The sequence below is a fragment of the Sinohyriopsis cumingii genome, chromosome 15, assembly GCF_028554795.1.
Source record: "Sinohyriopsis cumingii isolate HCF-2022 chromosome 15, ASM2855479v2, whole genome shotgun sequence".
NCBI lineage: Eukaryota > Metazoa > Mollusca > Bivalvia > Unionida > Unionidae > Sinohyriopsis > Sinohyriopsis cumingii.
The window spans coordinates 110,853,499-110,872,279 of NC_142975.1; the positions used below are offsets into that span (position 1 = coordinate 110,853,499).

Consider the following 18,781-nt stretch of genomic DNA (forward strand, 5'->3'; position numbering starts at 1 on the left):
TAAGAGAAAAATGATTCTTAGTACGGTCTGTGTCTATAACTTACTTGATTCATTCATGCAAGGTATCCTTTTCACGTGTTAAAGACAAACTAAAGTACAGTCGCCATTAATCGATATCAATCGACATCAATCGATAAAACGGTAAGCAGTAACAGAAAAATAAACAGCTTTAAAATGGAATCTTCCAGTGTGCAACAAATAGTATAAAAAGCCACACACACAACCAATTTATGTCTGGATTATTCAAAATGGAGAAATACTTTAAAATCTTGGCACCTTATCAGTCAGTTTTATATTTTTCAATAAACACGCTCATGCCTCTACAACCGAAATATATGAGTCACATTCATAATTACTTAGGCTGACTTAATTTCATCCAAAAAGTTAAAGTCTTTCTCATTTACGTAACTTACGAAATGACTTTTCCATGACTTCAATATACGGGTAACACCGTTTCCGTTTCCGGTAGGTGAAAAATACTTTGGTTTACTCGGGTATTCAGTTCAGATTGGAGACTTCTGCGAGAGAGAGGGAGATTATCTAGTCCTTTTTGCCCCTTCTCCTGGTATTTGTGCACAAAGTTTCGTCCACCCATTCCATTACTAAAACTCACACTCACACACCTAGGCATAACTGTCATGCACATACATTACCTAGTATATTGTTTCCTCTATACGGGTAGCCTGCAATATTGAAGACATGGGAGTGATCGGCAGTGACAGTGATCAAAGTATCCATTTCATTGGTCATCTTCATGGCCATTTGCACAGCAGCGTCCATGGCAACCACTTCATCCAACGCTTTCTTTGCCAATGATTGATGGTGAGCGTGATCAATTTTTCCCCCTGACAGAGCACAAAATCGTGATAGTAATTCTTGTGTTGCTTTATAAACATTGATATCAAATACACTTTCATTTAAATATTCCTACCTGAGGTGCGTGTTTGCTTTTGTCATTGATGTTGTCATCATTTCATAAAATGCTCTCATGGAACCTTAGAATTTTTGTGTAAGCGTGTTTGCTTTAGCTAGTCCATTTTCATAAATACGGTGTGCTGAAATATACATGCTACGGTAATGCAGTCAGTCGGTGTAACGTACAATTACTTCGAAGAAAATGCTCCTTTAGAGTGGTCACTGTCTTTAACTTATGTGATTCATTCGTTCAAGATGTCCCAGGCTTTTATTGTTTTCACTGTGTGTGTGTGTGTGAGAGAGAGAGAGAGAGAGAGAGAGGTATGCAAAATAAGCCCAATGTGCCTGCCAGTGTGTCGTAAGAGGCGACAATTGGAGACAGGAACTGCGATAGCGCAGCGGTTATGTCCTCACCAAGTCAATTGAATGCAACTGCCTCTGCACTAAATAACCTAAGTGCATCGAATTGCAGTAAAACACTAAACAAAACCCATTAATTATAACTTTTGTGTGTGTGCGTTCGTGCACGCGCGCGTGTGTTTGTGTGTGTGTGCTGAATTTTTAACGTAGCTTTAACAATTGTTCAGTCATATCTCTACGTCTACAGTTAGCTACGATGTGGTAGCCTCACCTTGATTTGTTGTGGTTGAGGCTACGAACTGATCCCATATCATGTAATGGAGCAAAAAAAGTCACCACTAAAGTGAGAAAAACAAAGAAAGTAGAAATCAACTACATAAGTAAAATCATGTTGTGAAAGATGTTTGGCTTATTTTGAATTTATTAAGCCCTTACACGATAAAATAAATTGGCATGGTTACTCTAACCATATCCTGTCCGCCATGACAGATAACGCGAGACTCTCGCCGTGACCCCTGGATATTCTACGCTATATTATTATCAATCAAGTGCGAATAATCGCTTCTTGGTGGAATTTCAAAGTTGCCGATAAACCGTATTTACTTTTAATGCGCAGAATTTCTGACCCAAACGGCGCCAGATTGTTACTACGATTTGTTTACATTTCCAAATAAGGCGTCAATGTCCTTATATGGCACACAAACAAACGAGGCTGAGAACGGAAATAATCATTATTTGAAATAATATGGCGGACGATCTAAACGAAAATATCGGCTAAAAATACTAGACGAGATTTTACAGCTATTTCTACAATGATTTTCGATAATTGCGGTATTGAATAAGAGGACTACTCAATTTATTGGATTATATGCAAGGAATATGTTTAAAGTATTATTATTAGGCTAAAAGAGCGCCGGGTGTGAATCACACCCGGCTTGCTCAATTAACACGTATATGCTCATGTTAGTACCCTGTCCACGAGGTACGAGTAAGAGTACTAATATTAGTACTACGTCTACAGTGTGACAGTTTATAGTGATGTCAAACACGGGGGCATCATGCGGCAGACATATAGCATCCGGTCTCATCCAATCACATTATCCTGACACCAGGTCGACTACTTCTAACACTAACAACTTAATGCTGAGCGCCAAGAAATGTAGCTGCGATAAACATTTTTATACGTCTTAGGGATGACTCGGCAGGTTTGCGGACCCGGTACGTCAAGCAACCGAGGCGAACGCCCTAACCAAAAGGTCACTGGCGCGGTCACATCTGTGTATTCTTTGTACTGCATGGCGCAGTCAAGCATTGATTTTAAGTGAAAAAAAAATTCTCCAGTGCATACATATTTCAGCTCTATAAATACATAAAGAGATTTCTGTTTTTGGCATAATAATCAACTTAACATCCAATATTTCCTCAAATAAATGTTAATTAGGCGCACATTTGTCGTATAACTGCATCATTAAGTTTAGTCTTCACTGTATGTAAGTTGTCAAAAACAGTTACTTGTATATATCAATAAAACTCGTATCAGATATAAAGGTACGTATACAATGAATATTTTTGTTCGTGTGTGGATATAAACATGTTTAACAACAAGTAATTCTGTCAGAACACGATATCATTATTAGACTATAAATCCACACAAGCTTGCAGAGAGTTGAAACTAATAATTATTTGACTAAATTAGCAGATATTTAGAAACAATCTGTTCTTTTGAATCGTATACATATTTCATTTACGCTACCTTAAATCAGTTTAGCAGGATAACATTTGATAAGCTAGGTCACGTGGGAGCCTTATAAGTCCTGTATACCCTCTATACGGTGTGCGTCAATTGGTGTCCAGCGTATGTCGGCCTTACTATATTTTGCCAATTTGACTTATTTCTTCCCTTACGATTATTATAAATAGCGACAAAGTCCTTTCAGATCATACAACAACAAAAATTCATTATTTCAGTCAAATTAAAATAACTTCGGTATATAGTTTTTTAGTGACCGATTACAAGATTGATGGGGTCAGTATGAAATATGCATTGTATCTGGCACAAGCGCCTCGTCGAATACTAAGTGTATACTGTCCACATATATTTCGTATACGGTAAATTACAAACTATATAACTAACACCAGTTCTCCACCTAAAGTATTTACCATCAACCATGTTTTAATAAGTTGCAATGATGTTTTAATCATTATCCATAATTATAAAGATCAGGGCGTGCAATAGGTCTAAAATGTGGAAGCCGTGGCATAACCGAGTTACATCTAAATTCGCAAAAAAATTGCCGCGCGTTATAACGAGTGCAACTTAAAATGGTTGATTCATCTATATGCAAAGACCGTGAATTTTAATCATATTTAGAATTGATGGTCTAGTGTTTATATTATATTTACATCACCCTTATAGATACATAAGGAAATGGTTCCTCAGCAAAAAAAATCTAATAAATGCCTTGAAGCTAGTGAATTCTGGCTTATTGTAAACTGAATATTATCCAGAAAACACAGTGGTTTGGAGGAAACATATTTGAGAAATATACTTGAGAAAAATAATCCAAAATTCATAGTGATTCTGAAGAGAATAAATAAATAAATAAAAATTCTCGCATTTTGTCCTTTATGTCCCTATTAGAGAGGATTTCGATGAAATTGTGCACCACGTTGAATTCATTTAGAAAACTTGGATAATTAATAGTTTTAGTTTTTCTCGTTATTTTCTTACGTAGCTAATGACCAATCACTTGAAAGACATCACTGATTTAGATAGTAAAGAAGCGATAGCGATGGCCTACTGATGAGACAATGTTTATATATGCATATTAACGCGATATGAAGAGACCAAAATTTCACATACAAATGAGTGTGTATATATATACATTGTCTGCTCCTTTAAACATGAAATGTTTTAAAAGATAACGATAAAGTCTTTATATTTTAAAATGACAATTATGTAATTGACATAAAATTATAAATGATATGTGTCACCATAAGAATTTTATATGTGTAACAGGATCAAAATGATGCACGAGTCTGTAATGAAAACTGAATGAGGAAAAGAATAATTTAGGTACAAACAGTTATATATACCATTATATATTTATAAAGGAAATATATGTACATAACATATAAGGTCTTTTTTAATTAAAACTGCATACAGTTCTATTCAATGCCTTGGCATTACGGTAATGGAGATATAACGTATCTAACCTATGAATCCAGAAACTTTCTTTAATTGGTCTATTCCTCTCTCCATGTACAATATTGATTGGCTTGAAGGAAAAGAGTTATTGTTTGTGTTAAAATACATTGAAACATTAGAAGATAATTGATGATCCATACAATTTTTATATGAAAGTGATGATTATTGGTTGTCTTTGGAAGTTATTGAAGTGTTTGTTCAACATAATTGCATGTTACATTGTTTGTACGGGTTATCAAATAAATCACACCAGTTGATAGGCACTCAGTGTTTAAAGGTAGAGACAACACTTCATTCTTGATTTTGATGAGAATCATATTGGACCCACTAAAATAGGTACTTCCTCTAATATTTGTACATTGAGAGCACAGACGTCTGTTATATTTAGATGACGAATAACTTTTTTTAAATTTTCTGTCGGTTTAATTCTTTAAAACAATCTTCAGAATTAAAAGCTCTATCCATAAGCAAGAATTGGTTTGCTTTTATAAAGTGTTTTTCCGCAGGTTTTATTTGATAAATTAAAAAAATATTACGGTATTTATGAATTACAAGGCCTCTCTTTGGTAATGAAGGATGATATTGAATTATGAAAGGAATTATATTTTTCTCTATCGTACATTTTGCAGTGTTTAAAGCCTCTTCTTGATTAAGATTGCGGGCTTTGCTTAAGGCAGAATCAATTCTGTGTATAGGATACTTTTTATTTTGGAAATGTGTATTAATTCATTCAAGGAATTCTGTAATTAAGAATCACAGGAAATAATGCGTCCGTATCTGTTTGGCCTGGCTATGTGGTATACCGTTTTTACATACATGAGATAACATGAAGTATATTCCACTTATTGGTGGATATTAGTTTCTTTGACATGAAAAGTTGTAGAGTTAATATTTTAATATGTTTTAATTACATTTACATTTGAAAAGGATACATGCATACTGGATGCAGTATAAGTAAAATTAATCGTCGGGTGAAAATGATTTAGGCGATTAATAAATTTGTGTAGTTCTTCTGTATGGTTCCAGATCAAAAAGATGTTATTTACAAATCTTAACCTAACAGTTGGATTGAATTTCTCGTTTTGAAGAAAACCTTTTTCTAATTTACATTTTAAAAGGGAAGCATATTAAGGAGACACAGTACTACCCATTGCCTTGCCCATTATTTGGATTTAAAATGTACTATCAAATTGGAAATTATTATTTTCCAAGAGAAGTTTTATTATTTTACAAATATCTTCACTTTATAATTTGTTATGATTAGGATTGTTATCAAGAAAATATTTACACGACTCAGTGTCATCTGTATGCGGTATGGTTGTATATAGTGGCAAAGATACAAGGGTTGAATTAACAGATAGATGTTGAATAGACTTCAACCTTTTCATGAAATCAGTAGTATCTTTAATGCATTAAGGAAGTGAGTTGCAAAACACTATCAATATATTTTTCCGTATGTGAATTACAACCTGATATAATGGGTCATCTTGGATAATTTAAAGGCAAGATATGGTCATGATTTGTATGAGTTTTGTCCAATATGTAGAACTGAGGTCTACGTATTTTTAGGGGGAAAGTATCAAATTCCTCAAATACGGAATTATTATTCTTAACGACTTCATCAATGCATGAAGAAATTTTCGATTTAACTTCTTTGATGGGTCTTCGTTAATTTGTTTATAGAATTTTTTCATCATTTTATTGAAGTTCAGCTTCTTTATCATATTCTCCCAGATTCATAATAAAAAATAGTGTATATCGGCCTTTTTAATTACAATACTCTTGTCATTAATTAGATTCTGTAAAGACTCAATTTCATCCTTAGAAATTTACTACAATATTGATTTTGATGATTATCCTGTAATATCCCATGTGTGATAGCTTCGATGTAACAATCGAAATGGGAGTCACGTCCACCAGATGGTGTAAAAGGTGACTTAATTGTGTTGAAAGAATCCATACATTTGGAATGAAACGAATTCGAATCACACTTAAAATATTCATTTAATATCAGGTGTGCAGAAAAATTTAAAATTTCTTCAGCTATATATGTCGACCATTTTCAATGTATAAAACCGGCTAGCGAGAATAAAACAATAACTCGTCAAAACAATGAAACTGACCTTCAACAAACAGGAAGAATCCTTTTTCATTTTTCTGTAAGATCTGAATGGCTTTCTGCGTCATTTCCGCTATAGATGGCTCTCCATTACCGCTTTTGTCACGCTCTAGCTCGTACTGCATATGGCTTGGCTCAAATAGACCTAAAACACAACAGAATGGGGACAGTAGAAAGTAGTGCAAGTCATGTCTTTGCACGTCATTTCAGTGACATCAACGTTATCGTCGAAACTTTAATTTGCTATAACAATAAATGGTTCCTCTTTCGAGACATTTTCTTCCACACACCCTTTGCCAAATTGTCAAAAAACTTGTTCTACATTGCAATAAATGTCATTAATGCTGTTAGCTTTTCAATTTTATGGATCTAACAAGTTTTTAAGAAACTCATAACCCGCACGTTTTAATTCGGTCTAGTCGTCTGCATATGCCTTTGATTACTTATTGTGAAACGTCAGATGTGTTGCTAACTAGTATACACTCATTAGCCCTAGCTAGTACTACTACTACTGTTATTTCTACTTCCACAACTACCCCTATTAATATAACTCCTGCTGCTCCTGCTACTACTACAATAGCTGCTACTACTACTACTCCTGGTAATGTTACTACTACCACAACGTCCTACTACTACAAGTACAACTAGTACTCCTATGACTATTCCTGCTGCTCCTACTACTACTAATACAGCTACTGCTACTACTCCTGCACTTACTACAGTAATGCTGCTAATAACACATCTACTGCTGCTGCTACTACTGAAACTACTTCTACCATTATTACTTTTTTTTTATTAGAGCTGATGTATATCAACGTATTTACTCACTTATGAGTCGAGTTAAACTGCAAACAACAAAGATCATAATCTGTATAGCAAAATGCGCCTGCAGACCTGGATCAATGTTGTTTGTTCTACTAATTACTCCTAACAAGCTCCTAACAATATGCACAGACCCAGATCTGCCGGCGAATTATGTGACGGCTGATCTGTGTCTGTGCAGTTTGTAGTTGGACTCGTCGTATAGGGGAGTAAATATGGTGCTACTGTTACTACTACTACTACTGCTACTACTACTACTACGCAATGAACATTATTTTACCACCACTAGTAGTAGTGCGACAAACCTTCACAGTTCGACTGCGTTTCTTTTGGGGGTTCGACCGCTCCGGTGGCCTAGTGGTTAGAGCGTCCGCCTCGGATGCTGGAGGTCGTGGGTTCGATCCCCGGCCGAGTCATACAAAAGAATTACAAAAATGGTACTTGCAGCGGCCTCGCTTGGCGCTCAGCATTAAGAGGCCAGTGTTAGGACTGGTCGGCCTGGTGTCAGGATAATGTGACTGGGTGGGACATCATGCTACATGTCTGCGACATGATTCCCCAGTGCTAGACATCACTATAAACTGTCACACTGCAGACATCATAGCGATATGACTGAAAAATTGTTAAAGCTATGTTAAAAATTCAAATCACACACACACACACACACACACACACACGCACACACACATTCTTTTGAAGCGGCATCGTTCAATAAAAGTGGAGTGGCCGCAGAAAATAAGAGGGATTACTTGCGAAACAATGGCGACGTTTGAGGACCGTACAAGTTAGCTCCCTTAGTAAACTCAACAGTACGTGAAAGTTTTGTTTCGCAAACTTCTCCCTAGGCGAAACTCATAAAAGACTCACGGTATTAATTCAGCGCCCTTAACAAACCCATTGAAACAATATGATATTAAAAATTCAATAACTTTGCATTTTTTTCTGTTTATGATCAAACATATATTTACCAGTATACAAACATATCCTTGACGCAAGCTTCTGTGGAGTGAAAACTATAGGAACACCATCATTTTTTGGAACTGCATGTGTGAAACTTCTGGTGTCTTTTTTTTTAAACCGATCATTTCTATTTCATCATTATGAGATCCAGTGACATAGATAGAGAAAGTAAATCCCATAGACCGCCAAAATGATGTCATGATATTATAAACGGAACTATATGTAACAGGTCGTAACTCTTGAATCTATGCACACACAAAAATAAAGAGAATTATCAAGGGATAAGCGAAATATCCATTATAAGAATAAAAGATGAAGTGGTTTGGAGATGTGAACAATATATTTCTCATACGGCTGTCATCGCGACCAATATACAGACATTTCTTTGTAAATTATGGAATACTTAATATTTCATCCAATACTTTAATTAAAGTGTTACCAGTGTATTTTGGGGGAAATTTGAAAACATGAATTTTCTCCATGGTTGCTATGCAGTTTAAATAGTTGCTATGGAATGTGTCATAAAGAGAACTTGCATAAAAATACTCCTCGAATGTTTAGCCAAATATAGTTATTTCTTCTGGTGTCAAAGTGTATTTTTGATCCGATTATTATGGGAACTAAAGCTTTGTCACCTCAGGTTATACAAGTCGTACCACTTGAGAAAATCTTGGACATTTTAGCGAATGTAGTTTATATAGAGAAAAATTGTGCGCATGTTTTGCAAGGAGTTTGCTTTTTAACATTTACATTATATTTGATATACCTTTTTATCTAATTTGTATAACCTTACCTTTTAACCATTCTAATGAAGTACTACAAATATGCGGCAAAATGAAAATAGTTAATAGAAAGGAACACCTAGCTGTGACATCACCAGCAAGATATATATATATATAATTGTAATTATACAATAATTATAGAAATAATATTTTGCATGAGCGCGGGCCACACAAATTTACCCGTAGGTCACATCTGGCTCGCTGGACGATAGCTGGACAACTCGGCTCCAGAGAGAATAACGTTTGAAGAAGTGGTCAGCCAAGCACTGAATAAACTGAAACATGACAAACCTGTGGGAGTATATGGTTTATCCAGCGATTTATTTTTATGTACGGGCAACATAAAAGCAGCAATAGTATCAATTTTATTTAATAAAATATGAACAATTTTATCAATATTATTTAATAAAATATTTGATCTGGGGTATTTTTCTGGGTTCTTTCTACACCCAGTGTACTGACCACCATGTATGTATAGCCTATCATGTACTTAAAATGCGTGAAATCCACAAACCCTAATCAGACCAAACAAATTCAGAAGAAATGCTATGTAAATGAACCCTCCTCCTACAGATGTATCAGTGTAATAGAGGTTATTAAGCAAAGCATGAAAGGCATTTAACAGAATAAATGAATGGGTTAACGAAAATGAATTACTTAGAGAAGAAAAAACTTGGATTTTTAAATATTTAAGAAAACATGTGGATAGATTATATGCAGTATTTATAGACCATTAAAAAGCTTTCGATAGGGTATAGAGAAATTTAATGCATTAGACGTTTGCTAGTGAAAATATTGTTTGGTTTTTGTTGTTGTTATTATTAACTTTTTTTATTAACCCCGTAATAGGTTGACCGCTGGGTCGGGGAAGACCATCCCAAGGTCACCTCACAATCAAAACATTTCTGATTATCATTTAAGCTAGGGACAATAAATAATGTACAGAAAATGAAAATACACACACACACGCACACACATACACGCACATGCACACATGCATATTGAACGCAATCTATTTGGACACAAATTGGATAGGCCGACACAAGTATAAAGCGTATAGGTGACATAGACTTCGCAATATTACAGTATTAGTTCCGGTCTACCGCATTGCACAAGTTACAAGTTCATGGTTGAAGCCCATTTTTGAAGAAATTGGCCCTCTATTTTGTTTGACTTAGCATAATGTTTCTCAATGTTCTTATGCGTTTCAGCTATTTGCTTAAAAACGTAAATGGAAGGATTTTGCATGTTGAATCTGCAAGTGTAACTATAATATTTAGCCACAAAGGATACAGATTACACAAAATGTCCAATTGTTCACCTCCTAAAGCTATATCTTTTTGGACAAAAGAACAATATTTGGACAACAAGGTACAAAAAGCTTAGTAAAAGAGCACAGTTAGCGAAAGTATTAATTTAGATTTATGAGATTTTTAAGGCAATTTACAATGATGTAATGTGTTAAGTCCAATAATCTTATTTCTGACGTGTTTAATTGTCATGTCGGCGTATGCCAAGGTTGTGTTTAATCGCATTTACTCTTGCATTTAGTTTTGAGCGATCTGAAACACGTCTTTGCTGTAGGAAACAGGGAGTATCGGTAGAACCTTTGAACTATTTTTAATATTGTATGTAGACGATTCAACTGTCTTTGTTGACACTGCCCACCAGTTGCAAAATATGCTGAATAGACTGCATAGAAATTGCTTAAAGCGTGCATTAAAAGTGAATATGAAAAAAACCAAGATTGATAGTATTTCGCAGAGATGGCTATTTCTGAAGTTATGAAAGGCGGTTATATGGCTTTACGGAGGTCAAGACTAAATCATATAAGTATCAAGGATGTGTATTTCTAGCAAAACTCTTTCAAACTATGGCAGAATACATATAATTGTATTACTTCATCTGTGTTACTCGAAGATAGCTCCCACTCTTAACTATGGGGATACGGTTTGGGTATTTTAAGATGCCAATGATTTAGAAAATGTCCATTTGTCATTTTGTAAATAAATTCATATCTATTCTAAATGCATTTGTAATCATAATGTATAATAGGTTTTGTTGAATGGTTAGCTTGGAATTCGTAAATTGCCAGAAGACATTTCCTTTATAATGTTACAATTTACAACTAAGATGAAGAGAAAATTGTGATAACTGGGCTAACAATGTTGGAAAGCTTTTTATTTGCGTATGGATCTGGCTTCGTTTTGTGTAGTCAAGCGTGAACTTTGAAAACACATTCCTTAGAATGTTTTAGTTAGAGATGTGAATCGAAAACACATTTCTTAAAATGTTTTAGTTAGAGATGTAAATCGAAAACACATTTCTTAAAATGTTTTAGTTAGAAATGTGAATGCACTGAAAACACATTTCTTAGAATGTTTTAGCTAGAGATGCGAATTGAAAACACATTTCTTAGAATGTTTTAGTTAGAAATGTGAACGCATTGAAAACACATTTCATAGAATGTTTCATAGATGTGAATGCATTGAAAACACAGTTCATAGAATGTTTCATAGATGTGAATGCATTGAAAACACAGTTCATAGAATGTTTCATAGATGTGAATGCATTGAAAACACATTTCATAGAATGTTTCATAGATGTGAATGCATTGAAAACACATTTCACAGAATGTTTCATAGATGTGAATGCATTGAAAACACATTTCATAGAATGTTTCACAGATGTGAATGCATTGAAAACACATTTCATAGAATGTTTCATAGATGTGAATGGATTGAAAACACATTTCATAGAATGTTTTAGTTAGAGATGTGAATATATATTTAGTCAAAAGCTTCGAAGTGGGATTAAATCGATGGAGAAACTGCGTTGCTATGGGGCATTAAGAATAGAATTCAGTGGTCAAAGACATCGAAATTGTTAGGAGATGGAGATCTTTTTGTTACATAATCACTATGCTTAGAGCGGTTGACTTGCAAATCAGGGGTAATACAGGAATATATGAAACTATTTTGTTATGAAGAAAGATGGCATCATATTTGTAATGTAACATCAACAATGAATATAACTGTTTTCCTGCTTCCAATTTCAACGTAATGGTAGATTTTATTTGTTCTTGTAGGAACATCTGAAAATAAGTGCTCATATTTAAGTAATAACTGTCTTAGTTCATTCCTTTTTTCTTGCTGCTAATGTGAAAGTTTCTGGTCCAGATTATTCAAAATTTCTGAATTTCGAAGATTTATTACTCCAAATTCAGAAGAGTCTGATTGCATTCCTTCGCTTAAATCCTCAATGAGTGGGATAGGTACAACTAAATTAATTGCATGATTAACCTGGCTATCTCTTTCAATATACTACTTTAACATGTTTATGTGGTAAAGTTGTTTCTGTTTTCGACTCCCAGGAGTATTTATGATATAATTTAAATCATTTATTATCTTTTCAACTGTGTAAGGACCATACTACTTGGCCTGAAGAGAATTTTGTGGTACGGGCAAGAGAGCCAGAACTCTATCACCAGGACTCTATCACCAGGCTGAAAACTCCTTCTTTTGCATTCGTATCATACCTCAATTTCATTTTTGACTGAGTAGAGTGCAGATTAGTTCTTGCAACCTCACAAGCCTTTGACAACTTAACATTTGAAACATAATCGAGAAGATTGATTTCGGTATCTTCATTAGAAAGAAGTTTCTCTTTTAACAACTTCAATGGTCCAAGCACAGTGTGTCAAAAAAACTAGTGACTGAATCCTAAAGATTCTTAAACTGATTCCCTAACAGCAAACAATAGTAAATGAATGCCTTCATCCCAATCTTTACCCGTATCAAAACAATATGTCCGAATCATATTTGTCAAAGTTTGATGAACTATTTCTAAAGCCTCTAGATTCTCAGGGTGATAGGCAGAAGATTTGAATTGTTGTATGCCTAATTCATACATAACTTGCTGGAATATTCCAGACATAACATTTGACCATTTATCAGATTGGACAGATCTGGAAAGGCCAAATTTAGTTGTTTTTTTTTTATAAAAAATGTATCAACGATTTTACTATTGTTTTAGTTTTAATATTCCTCAAAGGAATTGCCTACGGGTATCTTATTGATGCATACATTATGGTCAATAAGTATTGGTTACCTGACTTGATCTTAGGTAAGGGACCAACACATTCTGCTAAATGGTTCGTCAAACGCAGGAATAGGTTGCAGATGTGCCTTAGGTATCTTCTGATTGAGGTTTCCTACCATCTGACAAGTATGACAAGATCTGCAGTATTTAAAAACATCACTTTTGATTTTTAGCCAATAGAAGTGATTTAAGATCTTGTGATAAGTCTTATTAATCCATAAATGACCAGCCAAAGGAGTTTTATGTTCAGACTAAGAATTTCCTGTCCGTACGATTTTTGGAACTTCAATTTGATAGTTCACTGACCACTCGTAACCAGTAGATACCTCGAGTGGTCTCCATTTTCTCATAAGAATCCCGTTTTTCATGAAATAATAAACAGGTACTTCTGTGGCTTCAGTTTCATTAATGGCCCTTTGAAACAAACAGGAGATCTCAGAATATTTGTCCTGTTCGACGACAAGTGATTGTCGTTCGTCACCCTGATTATAATAAAGATAATGAGCAGTTAAAAGAGGATCATTGTGATTGATCCATTCAAAGAGCGAAAGTGACCTCATCAAAAGCCTGACCAATATATGCGTCAGCTAAATTAATAATTTTATGATCAACATTATTCTTAAGTGCTTTCTTTGTTATAACTCTAGTAACTGCACAAGTTGGTTATAAATCAGGGACTATTTTTCAATTGGATCGACCTTCTGATCCAAACAAGGCTTGTCAGTTACAAATGGGTTAACCACAACCTTATCTCCAGCTAGGTCATTTCCTAGTAATAAATGAATGCCCTCAACGTGTAAAGAAAACGCTGTTCCGACTGCCACGGGTCCTGAAGGGCTCGTATTAAGCGGAAATATTTTTATTTTTTTACCAGACGATGGCTGAGAGGAAGACTTACAAAATAAACTTTATGGGCTAAGGAATACTGGTTAGCAATACGAGCAGCATTTTCTAAAGGTTTCAACCTTATGCTCATCAAGATAAGTCTTAATGTCATTATTGACACAGTTCTTGAACTCATCAAGTAATAGGAGTTGTCTTAGGTTTTCGTAATCTTGATCAACTTTCTTGGCTAAGCAACACCTATCAAATAACTGCTCTTTTTCTCCTGCAAATTCGACATGAGTTTGTCCAGCTTCGTTTTTATAGTTCCTGACTTTTTGTCGATAAGCCTCACAGAATAACATACAACCCTTTAAGATGCATTCCTTAACCAGATCATAGTCGGCACGTTTCTGTACTGACAGGGAAACATAGATTTCTCTGGCTTTGCCAAATAGTGCACTATGTAATAATATAGTCCAATGTTCTCTTTGCCATTTCGAATTTTCAGCAATTGTTTCAAAATGAGGAAAATATTTGTGTACTTCTTTTTCTCTAAAAGGGGGCGCTAACCTAATATTCTTAGTAACATCAAGACTTGATTTTGTATGTAAAGTGGGAATGTGCATTTCACTTGCCAGCTCTAATTCTTTTAATCTAAATTGAAATTCTCTTTCTTCGTTTTCTTTTTGGATTTGCATTTATATTACGAAACGTTTGTTCATCGTGTTTCAAACGCGTGTCTGGAATGATTATGGTTTAGCTGTAAAGCAGTTATCCACTTCCGGTTACAATTGTTCCCTCAAGAACAAATCAGCGTAACAAGCTTCCATGCGCAACTATATACAACCTCGAAATATTTAATGGTGTAGGTCACCTATTCCGATTAAAATCACCCCACCCCCACCCCAAATATGTGCTGATACTGATGGACGATATGTGGGTATAATGTCACCTGTTCATTAAAATATAAATTTTGCTGCATGCAGATCTTTCTGCAACACACCATACTTCAGACACTTACCGGTATTTGATAACAACCATATCTTGCGCGAAGTTCAAAATAGTCACACAAGAGAGGATAGTGTTTTTTCTCGCGGATTTACAAGTCGCCAAACATAGGATTTGCGCAGGAAATATAATGTACGTGTCATCAAAAGAACCCTTCGGAGACGATAGTCGCTCCACAGCCGCGAGAAATACAGGTAAGTATATCAGATGTACTCCGATGAAGACAGAACAAACTGGCTGCCGATTTGTGCTCGTTTTAATGAATAGGCTATATCAGTCCATAAACCACCGATCAATATCATCACGGGTGAGAGGCTGATTTATGGGCCTACCGGTCACCCAACTTATGGTCGGTGACGTTTCTCAGGCGGTCCAATTTTCCGATTCATAAACGTCATGATACACCAACATAGATGCTATAGAGGGTACGTGGCATAGTGGTTGGAACTTACTGTACGACTGACGTGACACAGTTATTTTGTACTATGCAGCATGAATTACAAACGTAATACAAAATGTAATTACCTAATAAATATTGCGTATATTACGAAAGTAATATAAACGTAATTACCTAATACATAATCTGTACTTCTTGAGTCCACATTATCAAACTGTTGTTTGTTCCAGACGTAGCTGTGGGATTTATTCCGCTCGTCTTTATCGTCGGACCATGCCTGCAAAACAGTCCACCATCCTTTACCTTACTCTATTTTGTTTTATAATAATATTTTTTTTTAAACAACATAAAATAAATAGGAATGAAGAAAAGAAAACAACCATAACACCACCAGCAACAAAAGGTAAATTAAAATGAACGTAATAGACAAGAAAGGAATATAAAAGTAAGAAGCGTATTGACATATCCCACATTTTTTTATTTATAAAATCGATCGATCAAACGATTTACACAATAAAATGGGCAATATTGAAGGAATTATCTCCTTATCTTATATATATATATATATATATATATATATATATATATATATATATATATATATATATATATATATATATATATATATATATATATAATGGCTCAATATTAAATAAAACTAAGATCCTCTTTGAATATAGTATAAAAAAGAATCCCCCTTCAATCTCCTCTCTCACCTTAATGAGATCATGACCGTCTCTCCTCTGATGTTCCAAGTCTATTTGGCCTGTTTCCGGATCGGTCTGATTGTTCAACATGAAGTAACGTATCCCTCCACCCAGTAGAACCTGATGAAAAAGATGTACAGCTATATAAATCAAAATTTTAATTGGCGCGATTAGTTTGTTCCTACATAGTAAAGAGCTTTCGAAGCATGTCAGGGGTCTTTTGGAGTAAAACTGACTCCATTTAGATCGGATTTCAGCCATTACATGCCAGTATTAAGCAATTTTTTAGTATGTTGTGTATGTTATGGATTAATATAAATGTGAGACCTAATTTTACAATTTATCCCAATTTCCCAACACAAATCATTTTTTTAGGGTTTTGGTATAAAAAGGAGATAACTAACTGATGGTAAGACATTTTCTCTCCATGACCGTGGATGTGAAACAACCTTTGAATGGACACTTGATTGATCAAATACATGCACTATTGTTTGGATAGCTGGGTTTGACTGAAAACCCTCTCGTTTCCCCGCTGAGCTTATTTTACCGCTATCTACAGTACAGCGATATAACTTGTTTTACCCCAATATACAGTACCGTGATATAACTTGTTTTACCCTAATATACAGTACCGTGATATAACTTGTTTTACCCCTATCTACAGTACAGTGATATAACTTGTTGTACCCCAATATACAGTACCTTAACTTGTTTTAACTTGATCTCACTTAAGTGATATAATATGTTTTACCCCAATCTACAGTACAGTGAACTAACTCGTTTTACCCCTGTCTACGTTTTACCCTGATCTCACTTCAGTGGTATAATATGTGTTACTCCAATCTACAGTATAGTGATCTAACTCGTTTTATCCTTAGCTACAGTATAGTGATCTAACTCGTTTTACCCCTATCTACATGTACAGTGATATAACTTCGATTCGGAGAAAGAGCGGATCAAGATATGATAACATGTAACTACATACATAACGTAGTAGCTAGTTCTTATATGGGTAATCTAGACGACCTGATGTATGATTTCGTTACTAATTTAACCAAATATCTTAATACGTACACGAATTATATAACAACATATCAGGCAGAAAATCTTCACCGTGATCGCCCTATCCATTTGTGAACTATATTTTTGACATGTGTTATGTTGGCAAATAGTGATATTACGATGATGATATTTAATATTATTACTACTACATCAGCAATAACAACAACTACTACTAGTGCTACAGTTGCCGGGACTGCTATTTAGTCGACCACTAATGTTTCAACTACTGCGTATGCTACTGATACTTTTAAGACTACTACTACTACTACTTTTGCAACTGATGCTATTAAATCTACTGCTGTTCCTACTTATACCGTTGCATCTGTGACTGCTACTATTAGGTCTGCTGCTACTAATAGGTAGATTTACTGCTACTAGTAGGTCTACTTCTAATATTAGGTAGGTCTACTGCTACTATTAGATCTACTACTACTATTAAGAAGGTCTACGTCTGCTGTTAGAAAGGGCTACTGCTGCTCTTAGGTCTACTGTTACTATTAATTCTACTGCTACTTTTAGGTAGGTATATTGTGACCGATCTGGTGGCCTGGTGGTTAATACGTCTGCCTCAGATGCGGGAGGTCGTGGGTTCGATCCCCGGCCAAATCATACTAAAGACTTATAAAAATGGTATTAACATCTGCCTCGCTTGGCGCTCAACATTAAGAGGTTACTGTTAGAACTGGTCAGCCTGGTGTCAGGATAATCTGACTGGGTGGGACATCATGCTACATGTCTGCAACATGATGCCCCAGTGCTAGGCATCAATATAAACTGCCACACTGCAGACATCGTAGAGATTTGACTGAAACATTATCAAAGCTACGTTAAAATTCCAAATCACACACGCCGATAGGTCTACTGCTGCTATTAGGTAGGTCTACTGCTACTGTTATATCCACTGCAACTATCAGGTCTACTGTTACTATTAGGTATACTGCTACTGTTATTTAGGTATACTGCTACTTATAGGTCTACTGCTAATATTAGGTCCACTGCTACTGTTAGGAAGGTCTACTGCTACTTGTTAGGTAGGTCTGCTGCTACTGTTAGGTAGTTCTATTGCTACTAGTGTGTTTACTGTTACTATTCGGTAAGTCTACTGCTACTACTAGGTAGGTCTACTGCTACTATTATATCTACTGCTACTATTCGGTATACTGTTACCATTAGGTCTACTGCAACTATTAGGTAGGTCTACTGCTACTGTTAGGTTTGCTGCTACTATTATGTCTACTGCTACTATTCGGTCTACTATTACCATTAGGTCTACTTCAGCTATTAGGTAGGTCTACTACTACTGTTAGGTTTGCTGCTACTATTAGGTCTACTGCTACTGGTAGGTAGGCCAACTGCTACTATTAGTTAGGTCTGCTGCTACTGTTAGGTTGGTCTGCTGCTACTATTAGGTAGGTCTGCTGCTATTATTATGTACGACTAATGCTACTGTTAGGTCCATTGCTACTATTAGGTCAACTGTTACTATTATGTCTACTACTACTGCTGGGTCTACTG

The 18,781-nt window shown here is 35.2% G+C and overlaps 1 protein-coding gene across 1 annotated transcript in view; it reads right to left on the reverse strand.

The window, feature by feature from the left end:
* Nucleotides 1-18,781, reverse strand: part of LOC149782478 (alkaline phosphatase-like) — a 73,852-nt gene that overhangs the window by 5,271 nt on the left and 49,800 nt on the right. The window contains exons 5-8 of the mRNA XM_089935144.1: nucleotides 16,214-16,324; nucleotides 15,672-15,774; nucleotides 6,607-6,747; nucleotides 654-845 (exon numbers count right to left, since the gene is read on the reverse strand). Of these exons, the coding sequence (XP_089791270.1) occupies nucleotides 654-845; nucleotides 6,607-6,747; nucleotides 15,672-15,774; nucleotides 16,214-16,324 (547 nt within the window). The remainder of the gene's footprint in view (nucleotides 1-653; nucleotides 846-6,606; nucleotides 6,748-15,671; nucleotides 15,775-16,213; nucleotides 16,325-18,781) is intronic.